Source organism: Phasianus colchicus, chromosome 1, assembly GCF_987193195.1.
Source record: "Phasianus colchicus chromosome 1, bPhaCol1.hap1.1, whole genome shotgun sequence".
In the NCBI taxonomy this organism is placed as follows: Eukaryota; Metazoa; Chordata; class Aves; order Galliformes; family Phasianidae; genus Phasianus; species Phasianus colchicus.
In genome coordinates, this window is record NC_143436.1 from 110,931,021 (window position 1) to 110,956,455 (window position 25,435).

Consider the following 25,435-nt stretch of genomic DNA (forward strand, 5'->3'; position numbering starts at 1 on the left):
GTGTTGCAGGTGAGATTGTGAGCCCTCTGACTGAAAGAACAGCCCTCGAAGTAGCAAGCAGCACACAGCTTGCTCCTGAAGCAAGCTCTGCAGCCTCTGCCTTCCCCACCATCACTACAGGCTCTGAGATGAGCACCATTGCACACCACCTTGCTATACTGCCACTGGGTGAGAGGCAAGCACCCCCTCACCATTCTACCACCAGCACTCCTCCAGCTCCTTGGAATAAAAGCCTGACTCCACACATGGCCAGAGACAATAGCCCCACAGCTGTGACTGCAGAGCAGCAGACCACCACAAGTCCATCACAGCAGAGCTCATTGGTTGAGTCTTCCCCTTGTACAACACAGAAAGTGGCCATTCTCACAAATGCATCCATTGACACAGACAAGCAAGAACAACGTAGTTCTCCATTGCCAATGTTATCAAACCAAACAGCCTTCGATATCTCTGGAAGTCATGCAGCTTTTGAAGAGCCTCAAATCCACTCTCAAGATGGCCCCATCACAGCTCTGTCAGCCACAGGGGATGCAGGAGCTCCCATTCTCATTGCCACTCTCAACACACACACAGAGACACAAAGAGAGAACAGCTCTTGGGCTGAGAATCACACCACAGCCAAGGGGTCACCAGCTTTGCCAGGCTTCTCCTTGCCTCCCAGCTCAATGCCAAGCCCAGCCATGCACCACAGTGAGTATGCATCCAGCTGGGCATGCATGCATGGCAGTTTGACTGCATGAGAAGGAAAACTCACCCAGACTCCAGAAAGATGCACAATTATCTCAGTGATCTAGGATGAAGGTGGCTGAAATTAGTTTGTCTATGTCAGAATTATTTCCTTGCAGGAACTGGCACTTTTTTTCTAAATTAATATGTCATAATAATTTCACTTACAGGTGATAGCTTTATCGATGTTACACTTCCTCTTCCCAAAGCAGATGAAGCAAATCATACAGTGTTCTAAGTGTGGCTCATGGAAATATACACTATTTGCTCTGCCACTACTTGCTCTATAGCAGCAGCCCACAGCTACCTCAGAGACCTAGGATAGCACAGCACTGCCATCCTGTTACCCTTCATGGAGCATGGACTAAGCAGAGCTCTGCAAATTTTTCATGGGATTTCCAGGAGCTATGTGACAACCTATAAACCATTTTTTCAAGAGAGTAACTGGACTGGTAGGGAGGGCTTCATCTGCTTGGGTTTGAGCAGATGTAGTGTCTCTCTTTAGAGGATTTTTCTGCTGATTGGAGCTGAGTCATATTTCAAAGTTAGAAGTCAGATTTGATCCTTAAATTATGATTTTTTTAAAACTTTTTTATTTATTTACTTTTCTTTCTTTCTTTCTTTCTTTTTTTTTTTTTTTTTTTTTTTTGCTATAGGGATGCTACCATGTCTGCTTGTCACTGAAAATACTTTTTCTTTAGTGAATTAGCTACTGGTACCTATTTATGTTTTGTTACAGCTTATCCTTGTTCTTTCCATCATGCCTTCCACATCTCCCTGGCCCCAAACCATACTTCTCTGTTCTTTTCCCTTCCCTACAATCTCCTGTTCCTGGAGGCCTCCATTGACCCAGCCCCACTTCTGGTTTCTCTGTGTTCTTTTCTCCTTGGAAACTCTGTTTTTTGGCTATGCGGAGCCAACTCTGCTACTTCTCCAACTATTCTTGTGCCACCAGCACATCACCAGTCCTGATCACTGGTGCCACAGAGTCCACATATCCCATCCTGCTGTCTTGGACAGCAGCCATGCCAGTGTCTCTTTTCTTCTCTTGCCTTCACTCTTGTTGTATCCTTTGTTGCCCAGCACTGGCAAGACCAAGGTACAGAGCCAGGCATGTAACTTGTTTGGGAGCTGGCTGGCCAAATGGGGGAAAGAATAACTTTGAATTCAACATATTGATCTCAATTGAAAAGCTCCATCTACTGCTTAAGTCTTTTAGTCTTTCTTGTTCCTGGGGAGCAAGAGGAACACCACAGGGGTGTCCCACCAGCTGGAGGCAGGAAATTGAGAGGGCAAAGCCCCACATTTGGTGAAGTTTAACATAGAGCTCCTCCTTGTGGCAACATCTCTGACCTGGAAGATTAACAGCCAACCCTTCATAGTCTGTTCATGTCTTTAAAAAACCTATATATATATCTGTATATAGCCATTTGAAAATTGTTCAGAACATTTTCCCTTCTCTCTATTAGATAAAAGTGGTTTATCTCCTAAATACCTATGAAATACCTGCGCTTATGGCGCAGCACAATTCACAGCAGAAAGCAAACCCCAAGTCTTGCTTGTGGTGGTGGTTGTATGGGTTCCTTTGGAGATCAGAAGTATACTGGGACAAAGGAACCCTATTTTTGTGGCTTCTTTAAGGAGGCACGACTTTCCTCTCCTCTGCAATGCTTCACTTGATGACAATTTATTTTCTTCCAGTGCTTGTCCCAGCTCAAAAACTGTATCCAGTATGACTAGGACTGATTTTGATACAGTGTGATCCATACAGTCTATGGAGAACCCTGCTTTTCCATTATTGTTTCTTCAGAAAAATCAGTTAATATGGAGAGTAGAGCTCAGTGTAGGAGTCTGACAGTATCAAGGCTGGAAATTGATGTCTTATGCACTCTTGAAATCAGGACAGAAATATGTAAGGAGGAAAGCAAGATGGTACAAAAGAAAGTAAAACTGGTAACTTGATTCAGAAAGAATTTTAAGGTGAATCCTTAGCTAGATGGTTGTGTTCCTGGAGTCTTTGGTGAAAACTATCCCATATTCATAAATGACATTATTGTATTAGAACTCGCTAAATCTAAGAGTGATTTGTTAGCAGATGGAAGGCACTGTGAAGGTAATTGGGTGGTGATGGTCATGGGATTGGGTGATATCAGTCAGCTTTTTTGGTCAGCTAATAAAAGGATGCTAGAGGTATGAATCATGTCTTCAGAAGTGCTTTCTCTTCTGCCTGTGATCACCTTCAGTGTCTGTGGTAACAGTGCCAAAACCAGTGATATCAAAAAATGACCTAAAATATTTGAGACCATTTTAATGTGATTCAACACACACAGTTTCAGAGAGGAGATGTTTACTCTGTTGGATTAATCTTATTTTACACTGTCTAAAATGATGCAGTCTAATCCCAGGCAGCTGGCAAGCCTTCCTGTGAGGCTGGAGGGAAGAACTTGGAAGGGTTTGCCCTCCAGAGGGGCTGGTGTGTTCCCTTTACAAATAGAGAGAGCTGAGATAGGAGCTGAGGTTGGAAGAGAAGTTCAGTGCCCAAGCATTGCCATAGAGAAACATTCCAGAAGGCCCACAGCATGTGAGGTAGAACTGACAGCTCCACGTCATATGGGAAGTCTGTCCTTCTTGAGAGGCATCCAGAAGCCAGAAAAAGTAGACCCTACTGCTGGACACCTGTGTTGAGGCTATGTTTTAGATAGCTGGTCTTTGGCAGTTGTGTGTACTCATGTGGCCAGGCATGCTTGAGACTGTCAATAAACCATGGAATATGTAATACAATTGTCTTCTTTTTTACTCTGCAGCTGTCCAGAAACTTAATGGAATGGTGCGGATAACAAATGTGAAATACTCACCAGGCTTTAGCAATGCAAGCAGTGAAGAATATCAAAACTTTGCACAGCTCTTTGTTGATGAAGTAAGTGGCTAAGAAGGATATGACCTTCTACTGGTCACCATGTGGTAATCTTCCCATGAAGGGTGTATGCCACATAAGCATCCCTCAATGCACCTATGAGATCTGACTCCCATTGAGTGAGCCTGCAGCGGTGTTTTAGGCTGAGGTGAGAATCTGGGATTCTCTGAAGCCTCTGTTTCCTCTGCTTCCTGTGTCTGGTTATACAGGTTTATTTATTTCCTCCAGGGATACACTGAAATGTTAATGAATATTTGCACAGTGCTGCATTAACCTTGCCCTGTGCATCACTGTATTAATGAACGTTGTGATCATTATTACCCTTTGTCACAGGCTGACATTCCTTCCAATCATCCTTTGTTGTAGCCCTGTATCTGCAAAGGGTGTGGTTTCTTGTGAAGTCACCTCTGCCCTCGCCTCTAATTAGAGCATAGGACATCAAAGCACACAGCCATGTCAGTTCCTCCTTCAGCACACTCTTAATGCCTGGGTATTGCCTCTGACAGCATTGCTCTTATCATTTCTCTGTTAATTTTATCAGAAGTGTGTTCCTGCTGATGTTTGCTCAAACACATCTGTGCTCGGAAAACCTCTGGTTATGCTGGGTTGCTTTATTGCTTTCTTTCTCCTTTTTTCAGAGGACTGAAGCTGTGATAATAGATCCAATACTGACCATTGTTTGCCTCTTCAAACACTGCAGAGGTCTCCTCAGCCTCTCACTGTGGTCAGGGCTGCAGTCTGACAGCAAACACAGCTGTCTGCAGGACACTCACTGGCAACTCTTGGTAGTCAGGCAGAGGTCAGGCCAACATGAAGTTGGAGAATACTCTAAGGAGGAAAATGTGTGCTCTGTTTAGCTGTGCATGGTGTTTTCTCAGATATCATATAGGTTTCCCACTGGTTGTTACTGGTTTGCACCTTTCTGGATGTGTTAGCACACCACAGCTTTCTCTGTGTTGTTTCAGCCCCAAGCTGTCACATCAGAAAAGCAGCCACAGAGTGAAAGGGATGTGATTAACAAAGTGAAGAGGGAGCAGCTCTCCACTGACCTCACTTCCATTTAGCATCACTTGCTGCCTGAGGCTATTTTGCAATAGCACGTTATTAAAAAGGGCTAAAATGAATGTATTTTCTTTGTGAGCTGCTCATTCAGATGCCTTAATCCAGCAAATCATGGATCCAAGTTGGTATGGAGAATCTGTAACATGATTATATAAAGGAACCAGAGTAGGTTTTGTGTGGGTTTTACCCAGTTCTCAAAGTTCCAGTTGGAAAAAGAATACTTGTGATTATAAGGCACCCTCTCCTTTTTATAGCACTCCAATTCTGTGGACCAGCCACAGGTGAGCTGTGTTAGTGATGATTCCATCTACCCCTGAGCCACTGTCTATTGCTCTGACAACCTCAGAGGAGTTCAGGTTGGATATTAGGAAGGATTTCTTCTCAGAAGGAGTGCTAAGATACTGAAAAGGCTGCCCAGGGAGGTGGTGGAGTTCAAGAACTGTGTGGACATGGCACTGAGGGACAAGGTGGCTGTGTGGACAAGGCATGGTGGCTGATGATTGAACTAGGTGATCTTAGTGGTCTTTTCCAACCTTAGTGATGCTGCGATTCTATGAACTTTGTCAAAACCTGCCATGAGTGTTTTATTACAAATGTTGTTTGACACCAACGTAAGGGAAGTTCAGGAAAAAAAGGTCAGCATATTTCTTTCCCGGATTACAAGGGCCAGAAATTGATTCTTTTAAAGTAGGAAGGGAAAGTTTTAGAGATTTTAAAAGCACTCTCAAATTCCAGTTAAATAAATTTTGCTGAAGATTTTACTTAAACCTCTTTGGAGTTACCATCTACAATTGAGAGGATTTATAAGCCTTAATGTGTATAATGGTCTTCTGCGTAGAGCTGCCCTAGCACTTAAATGCCACGTGGTTAAACTGGCAGCACAACAAAAAGAAATGCTGTTCCTTAAATAATGTGTAGATGAAAGCAAGGTAATAACTTGATGTGACAATTTGCACTGTCATTATCCAGACTAGCTCCATCATCCTACTTGTACTGCACCTGAAGAACAACGTAGCTAAGGGTAAGAAAGTGCTTTAGTCTTTGCTACAGCCAAGAGGAAAATCATGAGAACTAAGGCTTGCCCCCAAGAAAATGAATGAGGAATACAGAAAGTCTGAATTGAGAATGCGTTCACTGATGGGCATTAAATTCCTGAATGCAAAAGCTTGATTCAAATTCTAGTGTCTTAAATACTGTCTGACACGCAGTGGGAAATAACTGGCAATGCCTTGTCAAGGTGACCTCTCATTTGGAACTGACACAGCCTTCATTTTATGTAGCTTAATGCATTTAAAATAATTGCATTCAAAGCTATCTGAGTGTGGAATGAAATTTGAAACAGGGATTAAGGCATCTACGCAATTAGAGTGTAGATGTCTTATTTTATTAGGGTCATTCCCTTCCCTTGGTGCTGGCATTTGTTCTACTGGTGTTGCCTTGCTCTCCTAGGGGTCTCTTCTGGCACACCTGTTTCTCCTGGTTTGTGTGTGCTACAGAAATAGTAGCAACAACAGATACAATATATTTCATTTTTCTAGTGAGAAAAACGGAGGTTTCTTCTAAAAAGTTCTCTCTTTTCAGTCTTTTCAAGCCCTGCTTCATCAACCATTATGTTGGTAGCCCAGGGTGTGGTACCTGTAGTGAAGTCCTGCAGTCTTCTGAATAAAGGGTTTTGCAGTGTCACCTAGTGGCTAAATACAAGTACAGATGAATATCACAGTGAAGCTTTTTGAGCTGAGTCCTCAGTAATGAAAAATGTGGATAAGGGTAGAAACAAACAAACAAAAAGCAAGCAACAAACCAAACATCCCAAACCTAAGTCACAGGGAAGCACCAATAAAATGAAAACTTCAGGAGAAAGCTGAGAAGAAAATAGAGGTGAGATTGGGAATGAACTAAGAATTCTCTCTGAAATCAGCGGATGTCCAGAAGTTCAGAAAAAAAAAATTAAAATACAAAAACTTAGGGCTTACCACCAACCATTCAGAATGGATATTAGCAGAAATTTCTTCTCAGAAAGAGTGGTGATGCAGTGGCACAGGCTGCCCAGGGAGGTGGTGCAGTCACCGTCCCTGGAGGTGTTCAAGAGCCGTGTGGATGGGCACTGAGGGACGTGGGCAGTGGGCATGGTGGGGGTAAGCTGGTGGTTGGGTTGGGAGATCTTAGAGGTCTTTCCAACCTTAATGATTCAATATGAAATTGTTGTGAAAGGGCAGAAAGGAGAAGGGACTGTGTCCTGAAGCCCTGTGGCCTAGGAGATCAGGGATTTTGGAGCTGCCCAGGCTTTCCCAATGAGGTTGCCCCTTGCATTCTCCCAGCTCCGCCTGCACACCCCCATGGGGCACTGCAAGCTTTGTTGCATAGGGCTTATTGGTATGTGGGAGCCCTCTTGTGGGTGCAAGCAGAGAGTTTGCTCCATCCAATGCAATTAATTCCAGCAACTCAAAAAAGGGCTACAGCATGCCTGCAGAGCCTGTTCTGCTTGGCTGGATAATACACAGTGGACAGATGCATCTGCTTTGATACATGGAGTTGTAGTCACCTGGAACAATCCAGGGGGAAAAACAACAACAACAACAACAAAAATGCACATGGGCTATATGCACAGGTGTGAGAGAAATGAGGATTCTGACAGTTCTCTTGTCAGCTCCCACAGCTGCCCCATTGACTCTCCCTAGGCTTTCTCTGGCAGCAATCATGGCCCATGCCCTGAGCATTGCTCCACTGACACCAGATCTGTTTGAACTCATGGCTGAGCTCCAGCCCTTCTGCTGCAGATATTTCCTGCAGGAGATGTATAGAGGAAGAAGGGGTTGGAGGTGATCACAGCACAGTCCCCACCCACCCCCTTAATGCTCTAGAAAGCTGAGCAAGGGAAGGAAGTGCCTGTTGTATCCTGAGGAGATGGTCTAAAAGTTGAGCAGGGATGTGAGCTGCCAGTTTACTGTTGCACTTCTGTTGGCAGTTTCTAAGCACGATTAAAATACTGACAGCTCAGGACCACCTGATTCAGGCTTGGAAGTGATGAGCCGCTCTTTCTTTTGCTGCACCTTTTAGTTGTAAGTGTGGAAATGATGCAGTAAGACTTCCCAGACGTGTGGGGAAAAGATGTTATGAAACAGAGGGGATCTGTGAGCATTCCCTAGACCTAATGGAAAAAGTCACAGTTTTGATGGGTGGTATCACACAGCCTGTGCCTACCCTGGCACCTGACCTTCAGGTGTGCACTGCACTCTGCATGCAATGTGTTTGGATGCTGGAGCCAGACAGGTGTGCAAGCCTCTGCGTGTGTGTTCTCTGTGTCCCCCTGGGGGACCTCTGCAGGTAGGAAGGGAGTCCTGTTCAGTCAGTCCTGTGAGGCTCCTTGTGTGGGCAGTCAGATTAAAACAATTAAGGGAGGACCTGTGGATGTTTTCCAGTTTCTCTGAGACAAGTCTGTCCTTCTGTGTAAAATGTTTTCTCAACATACTCTTTACAGCTGTACTCTTATTATCAGCCTTCTGTCTCATCTTGGGTTGGTCCTGCTAGACAATGCCATCTGCCCTGTGTCTGCTCTTCCTCTGACTGGTGCTGAGCCTGGAGATGGAGGACAATGATACTGCAAATGCCAGAATTGCTGTGTGTCTCTGAGCTCCTATATGTGCCTGACAGACTTGTCCCATTGCCGCTCTAATGCAGGAGGAGATGATCCTGTGGATGGCTGCCCTGCGTAGGCACCAAAAGGGGCAGTTCAGGTTGGATATTAGGAAGAATTTCTTTTCAGAAAGAAGGGTGAGGCACTGAAACGGGCTGCCCAGGGAGGTGGTGGAAGTACCTAAGTGATTTTACAATTCTGCATTCCTGCAATTTCTTTTCTCCTGTTATCAGAGGCCTTTGCAAGGAGTCGTGCCAAATGACAGATGAAGTATCTTAATCACTTCTTTAATGCTCACAGTTAAATATATGCCCTATCCTTCAGCTACTATAGAGTGAAAATATTATAAAACAAAGAGTAATTTTTAATGCTGTTTCCTCTCCAGAGTATGAAGCACAATCATAATGCATAATATTCTTTTCTGAGCAATGTACAATGCCTAAAATATAATTGCTTCTATCTACTCATTTTAATGTGTACTTTGTTTTCATTCCAGATACATAAATCTCTGCCCCTTGACGTCCTTCAGCAGATGGATGCTGCTCTGATTAAAGTGTTGATAACTGATATTACTAATGGGAGCACTGTGGTAAGTTTCCATTTACTGATTGCAGAAGATGTGGATATCGACTACATCATCACTGCTTTTCATGATGCAATTGAACGCAGCTCCTATTTCACAGTTGACAAGAACAGTCTCTCCATAAATGGTAAGCAGCTGCTTATAGCCCAGTTGTTCTTCAGAACTAGAAAAATCATAAAGCCTATTATTATTATGTTTTTTGATAGGTGAAAATATCTGTAAAACAAATGGATGAGAAACCATTCTCTCTTTTATATTGCTTCTGCTTATCCATCCAATAAGCTTCTTCAGAAAACATCAAAGGATAAGAAGAGAGGTTCACCTGATCAGAACAAACTCGTCTCTTTGTCTCTAGCTAGCAATAATTTTATAGAGAAGAAGATATGGAGTTATTAGAAACTGTAACAAACTGAGGGTTTTATTAGCCACCAGTGGAAACGTGTCATTGTACACAGACATAGTTAACTTCATTTAAAATTATTCTGAAACACATTACTCTCTGCACTGCACTGATAATTTTGAATAAGATAGAAATCCAAGGCACAAATAAATGAAGATTCCTGCACGGGGAGTATGCGTTTCCTTTGCTCACCTGTGGGCCGGGAGTTCAGATGAAAGTAAACAGTTTGTCAAGATGAGCACAATGGCTTATTGTTGAATCTCTTTTTCTTTGTGAGATCGAAGTCAGTAACAATAAACAGTAGTCTCCTGACTAACTACTGTTGAATCCTGTTCCACAAACTGATGCGTCATCTCTGAAAACAGTATCAAATTATATATCCTGAATGTGATTTGTCCAAATGTTATTGTTACAAGCTGCCAATTAAAATCTCAGGCAAAATGACATCAAAAGCAAGTACGTGGCCTGTTCTGTACATTCCTGCTGCCTGTTATCCTTGCAATTGTGAATCTGGGAAGTTGCACCTTAGGTTAATTTCTAAGATCGTGGCTAACTCATGGCGGTGCTTTGCGGGGTGCCTACTCCTTGAACCTGCTTCAGAAATACCACACTTCCATTTATACACTCTTCACCTTTGCCTTTTGCTTAAATATACCCAACAGATTATGATGAGTGCAAGAGCGAAGAAGATGACTGCTCCCCAGATGCATCATGTTATAACACACTTGGATTTTACCACTGCAGTTGCAATGATGGATTTGCTGATATGCATCCAGAAAGACCTGGAAGAAACTGTGCAGGCAATTTTTTCTTACTATCTAATGGCTAACTGAACTCTGAGCACTGTCTGTTGGATTAAGGTCATTCTTGCCACAGGCCCTGAAATTTTGCCAAGGTTGAATTCGATTTGTTGTATGCATGCTAATGGGGAAAGACTTGCAATGGAGTTTATGTATTTCGACTGCAATAATCCCCTGTTTGATTATGTTAATGTTTAATGCTATCTTTGTAAGAGTCTTCTATTAGTTCTGTTTTCTCATTTTTGCAATTAGAAGTATGTTATTTTAATTGGCAGTAACAGAGAAGGGCAGAAAAGGTAGAAGAAAGCAGTTGCACGGTGTGACCTATGTATTGCCTCGGGGATGAAAAGTTAGTACAGTATGACAAATGACTGTTTTGTATTAGTTGATTCATCTAGCTTCTTCTGTCTTTCCTTGAATCATTTGTTAGCTGACATATAATCAGTTTTTGAGCTTCTAAATCCTTTTAGGCTCCTTCCGTATTTTGTGCTTGTTTTTGTAACCACAGTGATAAGCTACTCATTGGCTGAAGAAATCACAAGGGTCTGTGAGCTGATACCAACTTTTGCTCTGTTTTGTTTAACTATCACATTTATTACGATAATGCTCTTTTGGGAAATTCAGCTTGGAAAGAACATAAACTTCACATTCAGCTTACATTCAAATCCACAACTTTTCAATTTGGGGCATTCCTAAAAACTGGGAAGCTCCAGAGGATGTGTGCATACATATACATCTACATTGCTTGGGAAAAAAAATGTTATTTGCATTTGCAACCAATTAAAAACTGATTAAGAGAATTTTTGTGCAATGAGACACATCCTGTTCCACTGCAAACTAAGTTTATTATATAGGTGCTCTAAGTCTTTTGGTGAAGTACTGGCACAGGTTGCCCTGAGAGGTGGTGGATGCCTCATCCCTGAAGACATCCAAGGTCAGGCTGGACAGGCCTCTGAGCAACCTGATGTAGCTGTAGGTGTCCCTGTTCATTGCAGGGGAGTTGGACCAGACAGCCTTTAAGGGTCCCTTCCAACTCATACCATTCTCTGATTCTAAGTAAGACACAAAGGTTGTTTCTAGTACCAAAGTGCCATGGGGTAACCCCAGAGTCTGTGCTGAAAGCAGTGTGTTTGACATAGATGGAAAACCCCTGCTTGCCTTCTTCCTAGAATCGTAATAGATTCCATCCAGTGTCTTCCTTAATTGCCAAGTGTCTCTCTCCAGGCAAATGTGTGCAAGATGGAACTGCTGCATGAAGTTTGTCCTGCATGTCCCTCATAAATGGTGTTTCCAAAGCACTCAGTATAATATTTTCTAGATAAAATTTAAACAAATTCTGCTCCTGTTTATACCCCACAGCCAGAGTGTGCTATGGAACTAGGGAAAAAGATTCCAACACTTGCTCAGATGCTTGCAATTGAGGATCTCCTGCAAGTCCTGATCATCCAAAACTGTGTATATGTTCTTTGCTCAAGCATACTAGTTATTGCAGCTCTCATGAGATACAACACTTTGGCTTTTCTCACAAGTGCTTTACATATTTCATGGGTTATTTCTTAAAAAACAAAAAAAACAAAACAAAAAAACAAACCACAGCTGTGGCAGTACTGGTTAAAATATAGCTGGTTAAAAATACAGCTACTTCTGTATTTCCTATCTTTCTGCCAGTAACTGTGAGTTTCCTCAAATAGGTTTGCTTTTATGTTATCAAATCTATCTGAATCTGTTAATTACTTTAGTACCTTTATTTCTGTTACTCTTCAGCATTTCCTACGAGCCAAGAGGGAACTGTGGTGGACAGGGAGCCTGTACCCAGTGCAGTTTTACCTGTGGCATCTTTGGAGACTTCAACTTACATTTCCTCCTTTGCTTCACTGAACTTCTCTGCTACTCAAATCAAAGATCTGGAGGACACCCCATTCTCCAGTGTGACGCTACCTCTTCTTACCATGGGTTCTGGGTCAGCTTCCAATGTTCCTCCTCAAGCATCTCCTACCCCCCTTGTTAAGCCTGCCCAGGAGGTTTCCATCAAAGATGCAGTAACAGTGTTCTGTGAAATTGAGAAGACCATTCTTGCCATCCAAAAAGGATTTTTACTTCAGGAATCCATCCCTGAGTCCTCTCTGTACCTGGGGGAGCCTCTTTGCAACGTGAGCATCAGCAATGGCACTCATGCTGTGCTGCAGGCTGGCTGGAGTGAATGTGGCACTGAAGTTGAGACCGTAAGTCCCTTAATCCAGGGAAAGCCAAGAAGGCCCAGAGCACTCACTTTCCCTCTCTGGAAGTGACAATGGCAGTTGCCTATCTAGGGGTACAGTCTGTTCAAGTGAAGTGTTGGGCAAAGAAATGTCTTTGGAAAAAGAAAACCCTTTAATGCAAGTAGAAAGTTGTCCATGTGTTTGGGGCAAAGGGGAAACAAGAAAGAGAAGAGCATGTCTGGGGTTCAGCAGGAAAGCTCATGAGCCTCTCCAAACCAAAATCCCCCTTTTCTATCTCTCTGGGCTTCCTCTGCAGCTGCCAGAATCTTCTTTTTTCTTAAGAGCAATTTCAGCAGCATACTTAGAAAATACCTCAGTTCCTCCCAGTAATTAGAAGCTGCCTAATGCCTCTATGGATCCCCAAACAAATTTTTTGCTCAGACCATGCCAAAGTACAGAAATTGCCTTGTGGAGCAGTGATCAAGTTATGCTTTCTTTTTTCCTGTGTTCCAGAATGTGACTAACACCATAGTGAAAACTGTGCTACGGAATGATGATTCTGCTCAGGGAGTAATCCACCACTTAAAAGTTGCCAGTCCTATTCACTGTGTGTTTCAAAACAATCTCTTGACTTCCTCTGGATACACTGCAGAAGGGTAAGGAGTATCTGTGCTTTGAAATGCTGGCGTGCTGCATGACCATTATCTGGCCAAGCCATAGATGAAAATAAAATTTTGGGAGCTGTCTCTGGGAGATGGGATTCCTGTGTTTTGCCTTCCTGGACAGTCACATGTAGCCATAAGTAGCAGTAGTATACTAAGATGGAACCAAATCTACTATTTATGCTCTCAGCAAAGGCAAAAGTTCAAGCTTTGCTCTGCTGGTTAATGTTCTCCCTTCATACAAATCCTTCTCCAGCTCCTTCTCTTTAAGCTGTCTATTTTTCTGATATCTTTCACACACTGTTCAAATTTGTTTCTTTCCTGCTGTGCTAAGCTTTTTCTGTCCTTATTTGGGCCTTATTTGGGCCTTGTTGCCCTTCAAGACTACTCAAATATCTATCTGCTCTATTTGTGTTGCCATGACATTCTACACTTAGAGTTCTTCCTCTTGCATTTACGTGCTTCCTAACACTCCAACAGAAAACTTGATGCATCTTCCCCCTTTTCTCTTGAACATTTCCCTAGTATCCTACATTGCAGATAACTTTTCACTACTTAAATGCTCAAGAGGTTGATGCACCATTTTATGACTTACTGAAGCAGTCAAACTTGTAGTCTTTAAAAAAAGTCAAATTGTTTTTTCAGAATTTATACTATTTTTGAGGATTTACATGGATCTGGACGCTTCAGAACAGAAATGCAGTTATTTATTGGAAACTCCCCAATACCAAAAAATTTCAGTATCTCTGCCAGTGATGATGTCCTGATTGAAGTGGGGATTCAGAGGGATGACAGCAAGCTGAAGGTGGTCCTCACTGACTGCTGGGCAACTCCAACCAACAATTCAGTGGATCCCCTCTCATTTTCTTTTATCAAGAACAGGTACAGAAAATGTCACTTGGAAATAATATGTGCCTACCTTGAATCTTCCAATGGCATTGACTGTGAATGTGTTTTATTTAAAATATCTTTTCTGTGTGTTTTCTTCATTCATATGCACTATCCCTTAATGTTCAACTGGTCAAACATTAGAACAAAGTACAAAGTTTTTTTAAAATGCAGTGTGGTCATTTTTAGAGTTTGGCTATCTTCCCTATAGTTTTGTAAAGGCATTGTACCTTTGACAGGAAGGAATAGGTGATTTTCATGGACAACAGTGAAGGAATATTTGAAATGTGTGCTTTACCCATATCTCTATGATTGAGATATTAACAAGATCTTATGTAACTCTCATCACTGAAAGTGTAGATTGATTGACACAAACAAGATTAATGCAGGCTCTGGTAAAGGAGAATGCTTGTTCCTGTCTGGATCCCCAAATTCACCTTGACATTATGTTCCCTATGTTCACTTTCCATCTGAAAACTCAGGATGGTCATTTTCCTTAGTAACAAAAAGTATTCCAAGTTGTTGTTTCACTTTGTGTTTGGTGAAGCCATCTTAAGTGCTCTCTGGCACTCTTTCTCTTCCATCCCCACAACTACTCTCATATCTCCTATTCTATTTGCTGTCTGTGATAGTAAAGCAGCAATAGTTCCTTATCCTTCCTATGCAATATCCATAACATGACTCAAGTTCTTTACAGGGAGAGTGGTGAGGTGCTGGCACAGGCTGCCCAGAGAGGTTGTGGATGCCCCATCCCTGGTGGTGTTCAAGGCCAGATTGGGTGGGGCCCTGGGCAACCTGGTCTAGTATTAAATGGGGAGGTTGGTGGCCGTGCATGTGGCAGGGGGTTGGAGATTTGTGATCCTTGAGGTCCCTTCCAACCCTGGCCATTCAGTGATTCTGTGACTTCTATAACTGCTATGTGTGATTTTCTTCTCCTTTTCAGCTGTCCTATTCCAAATACATACACCACGCTTCTAGAGAATGGAAATTCAAGCAAAGCACAGTTTAAGATGAAGATTTTTTCCTTTGTCAACAACTCTGTAGTTTACCTACATTGCAAAATTCGTATCTGCATGGAGACACGGGGGGCCACCTGCAGGACGGTAAGGTTTTGCTATATGCTGTTATTCTCTGATGTGCCTTGTGTGGTCCTTCTATGTAACTGAAGGAATCATGTTTCCAAACTGGGTTTAAAATACCTCCTTCATCCTTCACTGAGAGCATGGAGGAATGGGGAAGAAATACAGCCATATGGAAGTTTATCCCTTTCTTTCTATTTCTCATTCTTGTAGTTAGAAGCGTGGATTGTGCACAGCAGTGGGTGTTAAAAGGCTGGGGGGCTTGGGGACTGAACTTTTCACCTTATCCTAGGGGTGGCTGGAAGGCAATGAGCAGAAGTTACTGCGAGAGAGGCTGTTAAAAAATGTGTCAGATCACATAGGCATGTCACAAACAGTTACCACCCATATTGGCAGTTTCAGTGAGAATGTCTAAGCAAATGGATTTGGGATGCCTTTCTGTCCTTTCTTCTTCCCCTTGAGATTTGTTCCTCCAGGTCAGGGTTTAGGTGCCAGGAGAGGAAGCTCCACGGCATTAAGATTCTAGGGCTGTGAATCCAATAGATTTTAACAGGGCTTTTAGAAACTCTACTGCTTTTATGAGTAGTAAATCAAACAATGTTTTCATAAAAAGTTCATTTTCCAATCGTCTTCCTCCAGTGCTTCAAAACATTGTTTCCTTTTAATTCTGCATGAAGATTACACACTGCTTAATCTAAAAATGTGTTGCTACCATGAAAATGAAATAATAATAATCAGGCTTTGCTGATAGCTTTTTTTCCTCCCTTTTTATTTTTTCTTCCCCTTTATGCCCTTTACACGGGAGTTCTCCCTCCTGCCAACTTTCCTGTTTCTTTTTTTTTTTCTTTTTCTCCCACTGAGGATGTTTTCGTTAAGAGTTTGGTACTCCTCCATTGTTTAACACCTTCCTCTACTCTAAATAACTCAGCTTAAGCTCATTATAAAGTAAAAGATCTCTTCCTAAAAGATTAAAAATGGCAAGCTGAAGATACTAGTTTCCTTCCTCAAGCTATAAAGTTTCCCCCAGATTAAAAAAAAAAAAAAAGAAAAAAGATAAAAATAAAATAAGTAGGGTTGAGAAATCTGACAGATGGAAAGATGGCTCCAGGTTTCACAACTGATTTAGAGCATCACGTATCAGTATATGAGCAACCCTCAGGCTATGCCCCACTCTGGGGAGCTGGATCCCTCCCCACGTTCAGGGAAAGGTTGCACAAGCAGTGTCCTGCAGAGCTGAGGAAGGATGTGAAAGAAGGTGAGAGGCAGGGGAAGAAGAGGGATAGGCAGGACAGGATCTGACTGGGCTAGTATTGCTTCTGTGAGGAATCAAACAGTTGCATTTCTAGGAGCTGGTAGGTCTACTGATAGAGCAATTTAGCTTCTTGGGTTTGAGTTGAGTAACAGACTTACTTGCTCTGTGTTATCTTCTTATTCACTCTTTATTCCTTGTTTTCTTGGAGAAGAGAGTAAGATGCTCTAAAAGATTAGGGAGTATGGTAGTAAGAAATGAGTAGGAGACGTGACTTTGGATGGGAAGAAGAAAGCTGTGCTGCCACCAGCCATACACTTGGTGGAACAAGGCTGCTTCACCACCAGCAGGGACTGACACCAGGGATCAGCTGCGTGAGCGTATTGTCTAGCTGTGGATCTGTCTGAATGGGAAAGCTGTTCAAGGATAGACCAAAGTTACACCCACAGGGGTATTTTTTGGTAGGCTGTCCTGGCTATGGATACCTGCTGGCAGTGGATTATAGAGGTGCGTCAGCATAACCAGGTTGGTAACACTGGTGAGACATTCTTGTGCAGTCAAGCTTGGTGAGACACCAAACACCTCCCTGCTTTCTTTTGTTTCTCTGTACTTATATGCAGTTCTGGGAAAGCCACAGTATCTTCTGAATAACCTCAGCAGTCTGCTGTTCCCAGTACAGACCTTTAGATTGTGTCAGGACAGGACAGCAAACAAACTGAATGGCACTGCCAAGGATACGTGCAGAAGAGGAGCGTGCTGTGTGTTGTACACATAGAGTGAGAAGCTTTATTCCCCTGTAAGGTTTCTCCAAAACAGAGAATTAACAAAAAGAAAGAGACTGTCTATGAGAAATCTGTTCACAACCATGTCTTCCAGTGTATCTAACTGCAGATTTTAAACCAGTATTTCTGATGCCATTTCCTTTGAACTTTGATTTACTGGCTTCAGTGAAACAAAGCATAACATTAAGGAACACAAACTTCCGTTGGTCAGAATAGCCCTGGGCTTTTACATACTCTCCAAAAGGTTTTGTGTTATCCATTAGTCAGCCATATGACTTGCTGAATTGATTGTTGCAGAGATGCCATGCAGCTCGATCCCTGAAAACCGGTGAAATCGTCGCTACCCACAGAACATCCTGGGGTCCTCTGTGTAAATCTGCCGGTGAGTTACGAATAGATGTTTGCAAAAAGGCAGGCAGGGAGTAACCACCATCTTAAGACTCTTTTTCACTGCAAAGTAACCTGAAAGCCTATGAAACAAAATCCTCAACATATTTTTCTGAGGAACAGTTCTTGCTGAAGCTGTGTGACAGCGTGAAAAAGTGTGTGCCTTCTGGCAAAGAGACTATCAAATTGTCAAGGGAATTAAAAGGAGAGGAAAAAAGTGTAGCTATTTCACAGGACAGCAAGCACAACAGCCATGCAATCAAGCAGCAATTAAACTTGCAGAGTGCAAAAGTGGTTTGTGACTTAGATTGCAATCAGTTTTTCTAGTGTTTACATTGTACTTAGGTCACAATTATATTGAGCTCTGAATTCCTAAATCAAAGGATGTCGGACATTGTATTGCTGTTCTTCCTTAAACTTCCTGATGTTGACTTCATTATTACTGCGAGGGAAGGCGGAGAGCCTTGCCAATGCACGGCACTTTAGTCAACCTGGAAGAGTGGTGCAGCACAGGTTAACAGATGGTCAATGCCAGCTCTGCATACAAGCAATTTGTTATGCTTCTGCCTTTTCTGCATTTATCCTGAGTTGTTCTAAAGGGCAACCGCTGCTGTTAACATTTGCAATTATTTGGCCTCCTCCAGCCATTTGTATTCATAATGTATTGGCATAAAGCACTCACTGAGAGTATTTGTACACAACAACACCATAGTTTTAACACATGGCTACTGGGAATAGACAGAAGTCATCCTCCATTCTCACTGATTGCCTGTTTTGCAATCGCTGACTGTGGGCTGGTAATGGATTTGGGGTATTTTTTCTCCAGTACTGTGATGGTTGCAATATTTGTTTGGAATTTGAAAGAGACTCTGATTCAGCACATTTTATTTTTCTTCCCCATGTATAGGTAGGAGTCTGTTAGAATAGACCTTCAGTGTTCATTTCTCAATTAGTTCTTCTTTTAAAACTTATCAATGAATACAGCTTTCTTTGTAAAGCACTTGCATCGTGTAGGGCTCACTCCCACTTGCACTGGAGACACTGAAACACTTATAATACAGCAAAACAGCCATTGCACCTGTGGAGATGGGAGCTTTGTTTGGGTTCCATGTTATCAGTGCCTAGGCAAAGCTGTTGCAGTGTGGTGCTACAAGACATTGTCTTATATTTCCATATTGGATATTCACATTTCATTTTAAATATGAGGCTAGACATACAGGCTGAAAGAGCTGGGGCTGTTCAGCCTGGAGAAGGCTCTGAAGTGACCTCATAGTGGCCCTTCAGTATCTAAATGGGAGCTAAAGGAAAGAGGGGGACAGAGTCTTTAGCAGGGTCTGTTGTGATGGAATAAGGGAAAATGGTTTCAAGCTTGAAGAGGGTAGATTTAGGTTAGATATTAGGCAAAAGTCTTTTACAATGATGTGTGATGAGGTACTGGAACAGGCTGCCCAGAGATCTGATGGATGCCTTGACCCCTGGGGACTTTCAAGGCAAGGCTGGATCAAGTCCCTTAGCAATCTGATTTAGCTGTGGATGTTCCTGTTCATTGCAGAGGAGTTGGACTAGATGGCCTTTAAAGGTCCCTTCCAACTCTAGAGATTCCATGATTCTACAGACAATGATTTCCAGCGCTGTGTTGAAGTGGAATATGAGCTATTGTGGCAGGTAATCTGCTGTAGTGAAATATGAAATAATTTATAAGTGCTCTACCTATACTACTTGCCACATAGCAAAGGCCACTGATGCAGGAAGTCCTGTTTTGTCTGTGTTGGGCTACAGGGTACCATTTCCACTGCCTGTCTTTTTTGTTTTTTACGTACCAAAATTCTAACTAAAAATAAATGTATTGTGCAATACTGCTTTGGCCTGTCTTAGAATGATGTCCTGGATATTCTGTCACTTGGACTGTTATCCTGTGCCTTAGATCCTGTTTCTAATTACTGACACGTATGTATCCCTCCTTGTCTTCTGCACACCCTATGTACGGTGCAGGTGCGTGGATAGATGAGAGTTATCCTGGAAGCATATGCAAGCAGATATTTTTGTACATACATCAAACACAATAGTGAATTAGAATCATATAATAGTATAGACACAAACATAAATAGAGGTACAGTGTTACAGGAGAGGGGAATTGCTTGCAAATTTGGACAATGATGAGGAAGTGCTTATATGCGAACCAGGTAAACATGTGCCGATATTGTAGAGACCCTTGGGCTTCTCAGATGGCACTAAATGTCCATGCTACAGAGTTGAGTGTCTCCTTCAGTGTGGCTCCATTGGCTGCAGTGGCCAGATCTCTGCTGCCTAGAAACCCTGCACACATGGATAACCTTTCCTTAAATATTTTGTGTTTGAAGAAGGATTACATAGGAGGCAAAGGCAAATCAACATTTTTAATAACTATAGATGGATGCGGGCAGGATTAAGATGGAAGAAGACTTCATCTCTGGGGACATTCAAAAGTAAGATAGCATATCAAAGTCACCAATCCTCATTCTTTAACTCTTACTTTTTCAGAATATTGTAGAGTCAAATTCCCAACACATACCAGACTAATGTCTGTAGGGACACTACATAGACAAAAAGAGAACTTTGACTTCTCCATGAGAATCACCTTCCTTAAAATGTTGTATCAATGTGGTATCACAGTTCTATTGGCTAATCTGTAGGCAAGGTTATACTGGTTGACTGGCTTTGTACCCCAGAAAAAGACTTAAGAATTTCAAAGCTTTTGTCTTTCACTTTTTTTTTTTATTTTATTTTTTTTTTAGCATCTGATTCAAAGAGAGAGAATGAGCCTGGTGTGGGAGTTGGATATATCATCCTTATTGTTATTGCTGTGTTTGGCTTTGTGGTGGCAGTTGTGAGCCTTGTCATTTTCCAGTGCAAGCGAAAGATGGGAAGATACAACTTCAGAATCAAATCTGACAACTTCAGCTACCAAGTGTTCTATGATTAGTGACTTCCACGTTACCTGATGTAAGTATTGAATCATGATAAGTTACTTTCTTTAACTGTTTAGTTCTTCATGAAATGGTTAGATACTTGCAGGTGAACATCCTCTGTGTAAGGGTATTAAACCTCCTAACCTGTTTGCTGTGGGTGAAGATCATAGAAATATGAAATTCTTACAATTCTTGCCTTTTTTCAGATGCTGCAGAATGTGGAGGAGGATGATAGCCTCCTTTTCCTTCATGCCTTCAGTCTCAGGCACTTTGTCACTTTGAAAGTGCACAATTGACCACTTCCACAGAAAGTATACCTTTTTGAGATTTAGACCACAGATTAGTATAATAGAAGAGGGAAACTGCCCCTCTAAGTCATAGAATCATAGAACCATAGAATGGCTTGGGTTGGACAGGACCCCAAAAATCATCAAGTTCCAAACCCCTGCCACAGGCAGGGCTACTGCAGAAACTAATTTGATTCAGAAGTTGTCCCTTTTTGAAAATGTTTGGGTTTAACTTTATTTCTCAAGCTATTTAAAAAAAAAAAATAATGGTGGAATATTAGACATAAAAAAACTGGAATGTTGATAATGCTCAATTGTTCTTGCAAGAGTCTGCAGAGACTGTATAGACAGCTCTGAGGAGTGTTCATCACTGTAACAAGTTCTGCTTCTGCAATTTTGGAATTTAATGCTTTTCCAGATTCAGGAACAGATTCAGTACAGGATTCAGCACTATTTTATCTGTAAAATCTAGATGCTCACACCTGTTTGTATGTTTGTGCGTCAGGGGGAAGTTCTTTACAGAGAGAGTGGTGAGGTGCTGGCACAGGCTGCCCAGAGAGGTTGTGGATGCCCCGTCCCTGGAGGTGTTCAAGGCCAGATTGGATGGGGCCCTAGGCAGTCTGGTCTAGCATTAGATGGGATGGTTGGTGGCCCTGCGTGTGGCAGGGGGGTTGGAGATTCATGATCCTTGAGGTCCCTTCCAACCCTGGCAATTCTGTGATTCTGTGCCTTTAAGAACAGAAAAGAGAGGTGTTGAAAAATAATACCTAACATTGCTTCATAATTCATGGCTGTTTGCTGTGGATCCAATTGCATTTTATTCTTGGGCAGGGGCTTATCTGACGTTGTTATCACAGTTAGGAACTCCTTCCTGATGGAGGTTTCATACACAAGAACGCAGCTGCCATGACCACAGCAAATTCGCTAGATTCATCATGATGGTATTTGCAGATAATGTAATTTGCTTCACTGAGTGCAGAGTTTCTCACCTAGAAGACAAAGAACAGGGAAGACTGTACCCTAACTATCTGCAACAGTCACTATAAGCTCAATTTCCCCTAGACTTATGTTACAAAGTCCATGTTCCATAGTCAAATGCAGCAGCTTCTGTGAGACCTCTGTAGGTGATGGTGATACTCTGATTGCTTCCCAAAGTCTGGGCAGTCTGTCCAGTCTGGAGCTCACTGGGAAGGTAACTTTTCTTCCAGCAGCTGTACAGTTCCATCAATGATACAGGTCCCATAACCCAGTATAATAACATATCTAAGACTATTAAATTAAAAGGTGCATTTAAAGACTCTGAGTCTTTACTCATTCTGCTCTCTTGAGTGGTCGTGAATAATTGCAACACTTGATATTAATGGCAATTACAGAGTTGCATAATGACATTGTAGCATAAAGGATATTTTCAGGATTATATTTATATATATTATATTTATATATAATAAGCATGTTGGAGTCTCAAACAATGCCTCCTTTTAGATGCTGAAACAACTCAGCTCTTTTTCCCTATACATTTCCCTTTCATTGCATTTCTTATGATTTTTTTCTTTTTCTTTTCTAGTTGGATTGTGCTTCATCACAGAGAATTGCAGCTTTTCTTTATTCTGCATTTGGCTTTCGTTACGCTTCATGATGGTGGCCACCAATGATTCCAACACTGGCTCTTAACATCACAAGTAAAAGACTTCCATATCCCTCGTTTTGTTTTGTTTTGGTAGCAACTTGGCCTTTTCCTAATGTTCAAAGAGCTATTTGTGTTTGCAGCTCCAAGTTGAAGTCAACTTCTTTGGCAGTTTTACATGGAAAAAAGTATAGAAGAAAAAGGAAAGTCCTCATGGTTCATGGTTCTCTGTTCATGTTTCGAGACTGGGTTGGCCCACTGTGCCACACTGCAGTTTTCCCCTCTTAGCATAATTTGTACCATTACACAAGTTATATGTTTCTCTAAATATTTCAGGAAGTAAATCAGAAAAATGTTAGAGATTTCATTTTCATTTTGTTATTCACTGTATACTTAAGGTGAGGTTTAAACTTTGAGATGCAGCAACGCTGAAGACCTAATTGTGCTACGCCTTAAGTATACAGAAGCTGGAGAACAAGTACTTGATTTATCACCAAATAAAGAAAATGCACAATGAGTCTGTGACTCAACCTGCATGGCGTATTCTTCGGCATGAGTTTTGAGGTTTGACTGTAAATTCTTTAATTGAGAAGGGCTTGGTGAAAACATAAAAGAAGTAAGTTTTGCTACTAATCCATAGTTTTCCATATAATTCCATTGTTACCTACCTGCTCTGTTTAATTAGACCAGAGTGATTTTGCAGTTGAGGTACAGTGTGCTGCCCAGCAGAGTGAGAGCAGAGCACTCCAACTACACACAGTATGTATAAATTCGACCCATATTTTGGCTGCACTGCAAGACCCTACCATTACTACAGCAGCAGAGGTTTAGTTTTTGTGCTTCAGTGTATGCCACAACAATCTGTTCAGCTGGATAAACTGGAACAAAAATATTTTTGACACACGAAGTAGCCCTTGCAGGACTTTTCAGTAAGTGTTTTGGAAGATGGAGAGTGTGGTAACCCATCCCTACCACTGCCGGGTTCCAACTGCTGCACACACCTCCTGGCCAGTGGTGGAGGCTGCTGGGTTGGCATCACAGTAATGCAGACATTTTCAGTGAACAAGATAATTCCCTATTAATTGAAATGAACACTATTGTACACAGCTCTCTAGTGGAAATTGGCCATTAGTTTGAACTCACAACTACTCATATCAGCCACAGCATTCAGGTGCTGGTACAGAATAGCATTGAAAATCTGCTTTTCTAGCCCCTCTATCCAACTGCTGTTAGGTACTAAGACTGCTGGGTAAAAGATTTGGCCTGTGTTTTGCAAGAGGACAGACTGATTGATCTTAGAGGTTATACACAGCTTAAAGATTCATAAATTAATTTTAGATATATCTTTTCTATTCTGTTTTGATTCAAGTGGATCTGTAAGAAGTAAAAAACCTTTGACTTGTCTTTTTGTTGCTGAAATATCAGTTCTCAGATCCTGATTAAAAAAATCAATTTGGTTACAATTCATTAATGAAACTGCAACTTACCTTTGTAATTTTAAAGTCTGATAAACACAATCATTAACTTTTTATGATGTAGGTGTCTCCTCACTTTTGCTGTTTGCTGTCAAATATAGGTTTGTTTTCTGTACACAGTGAAAGTTCAATCTATTTTACTAAAAATATCTTTATAGTCTGTGGTGTGTGCACTCTTCTTGTGGCAGGGCTAGAGATTTGCCTGTTGATTTCAGCAAAGCTATACCTCTGATGGAAGCTGAGCAGTTGCTTCTGTTTGATGCCATGCAGGCCCAGCAGAAACTGATATTGTGACTATCTGAATAGCTGTGTTGTAGTGTCTTAATAAAAGCACTCTCATACCTTATTCTTGGGTTTTGTACTGTAATTTTTTCCTCTAATGTATTAGTCGCAGGTATTAAGGTACGTACTGTGTGGATGCAGCATCTTCTGAAGAGCTATTCAAGTGTCAGTACAATATTCAGACCACTCAAAACACAACACGTGTCCTTATCAACTGGTCTGCATCTACCGAGAACGAAATGCATACACTTATGCTTATTAAGGGTCTATTTCTTGAAGGTTGCAAAGAAGAAACATATTTTCAGTTCCATGCTTTGCAATGAAGATGATGAGGAGTATTCATCATTCACAGCCCAATAACAGAAATCTAATAATGCGCTGATACAGTTTGAAACTACTGTCTCTGAGGATTCTAGAAAAGCAGGGAAGAGCACCAGCACTTTTTCTCTCATCTGTGTGTAGGTGTTGAACAGCTGCTGAACATTTTCTTTATTCATCAATTTTTTTCTGTCTGCTTTCTTCCAGCAGTCATTATTTTCTTGTTGCTGTGTCCCCTTGTGTCTCCTTTTCACGCTGAGGCACAGAACAGATTGTTTGGTGGAGGTAGTACATACAAGGTGCAGTCTGGTCCCTCTGTCCTTACTTATTTCATCTCGTCTGCTGCTTAGACAAGGCCTGAGTGCTTTGGGGGGCTCATTTAAGACACTGTGGTCAGTCCTTCACACCAGTGATCGGGTGGTTTTACTACATAAGCAGCTCTGCAACCAAGAACTCTTCTGGTAGAGTAGCACTGACCATCCCCCCTTTCCAGTCTCCTGCTGCCCATCTTTTGTTAATATTTCTCTAGATAATTATTTGAGATAGAGGTTAAAAAGGGTATAAAAATAAAATCTGAAGATTTAGCTTTGACCTCTTACATTGTTTCCTAAGAGCCACTTTAGACTAGTGGTATGCATGCCTGTTGTCCCCATTGTTCCTTGAGAACACTACAATGCTGACACCTGATGCAAAACATGCAACATTATTCTTTTCTCTGATATTATAAAGTTGCCAAACTTTGGTCCCACTGGGTTTGGAAAAAAGCTGAGGTAACTGGAAAACTTCCTTGTCCATTAAAACATAAAAGAGTGGACTTTTTAATGCTTGTTCGGAAAGTTTTCTTGTAGGCTGAGGAAGGAAACAAGTTAGAGGAGCTGACAATATTTAATTGCAATTGGACTAAAAATACGATGTTAGCTACAGTCTAATGGAAAAGTCTAGAGCACAGAACCGCCTAATGCCTGCTTTGGTCTGCTCAGCACTCTCTTGGGGCCTGGATTGCAGGCTTGTAGCAAATATACAGCTGAGTAGTATCCTCATCATAGAGGTGCTACCTTTCAAAGCTGCTCAATTTTTTGGCAGACTTTTCCTCTCCCTTTGCTCTCTCCCAGTGCTGGCAGATGACTTCAGGCTAGG

General features: G+C 41.8%; 1 protein-coding gene across 1 annotated transcript in view; it reads left to right on the forward strand.

The window, feature by feature from the left end:
- The window catches only part of UMODL1 (uromodulin like 1), a 42,797-nt gene extending 19,281 nt beyond the window's left edge, over positions 1-23,516 (forward strand). The window contains exons 11-21 of the mRNA XM_031612597.2: positions 10-690; positions 3,531-3,643; positions 8,833-9,046; positions 9,982-10,119; positions 11,884-12,341; positions 12,831-12,973; positions 13,625-13,861; positions 14,811-14,970; positions 17,275-17,359; positions 20,139-20,346; positions 22,164-23,516. Of these exons, the coding sequence (XP_031468457.2) occupies positions 10-690; positions 3,531-3,643; positions 8,833-9,046; positions 9,982-10,119; positions 11,884-12,341; positions 12,831-12,973; positions 13,625-13,861; positions 14,811-14,970; positions 17,275-17,359; positions 20,139-20,326 (2,417 nt within the window). The 3' untranslated portion in view covers positions 20,327-20,346; positions 22,164-23,516. The remainder of the gene's footprint in view (positions 1-9; positions 691-3,530; positions 3,644-8,832; positions 9,047-9,981; positions 10,120-11,883; positions 12,342-12,830; positions 12,974-13,624; positions 13,862-14,810; positions 14,971-17,274; positions 17,360-20,138; positions 20,347-22,163) is intronic.
- The last annotated feature ends 1,919 nt before the right edge of the window (positions 23,517-25,435 follow it).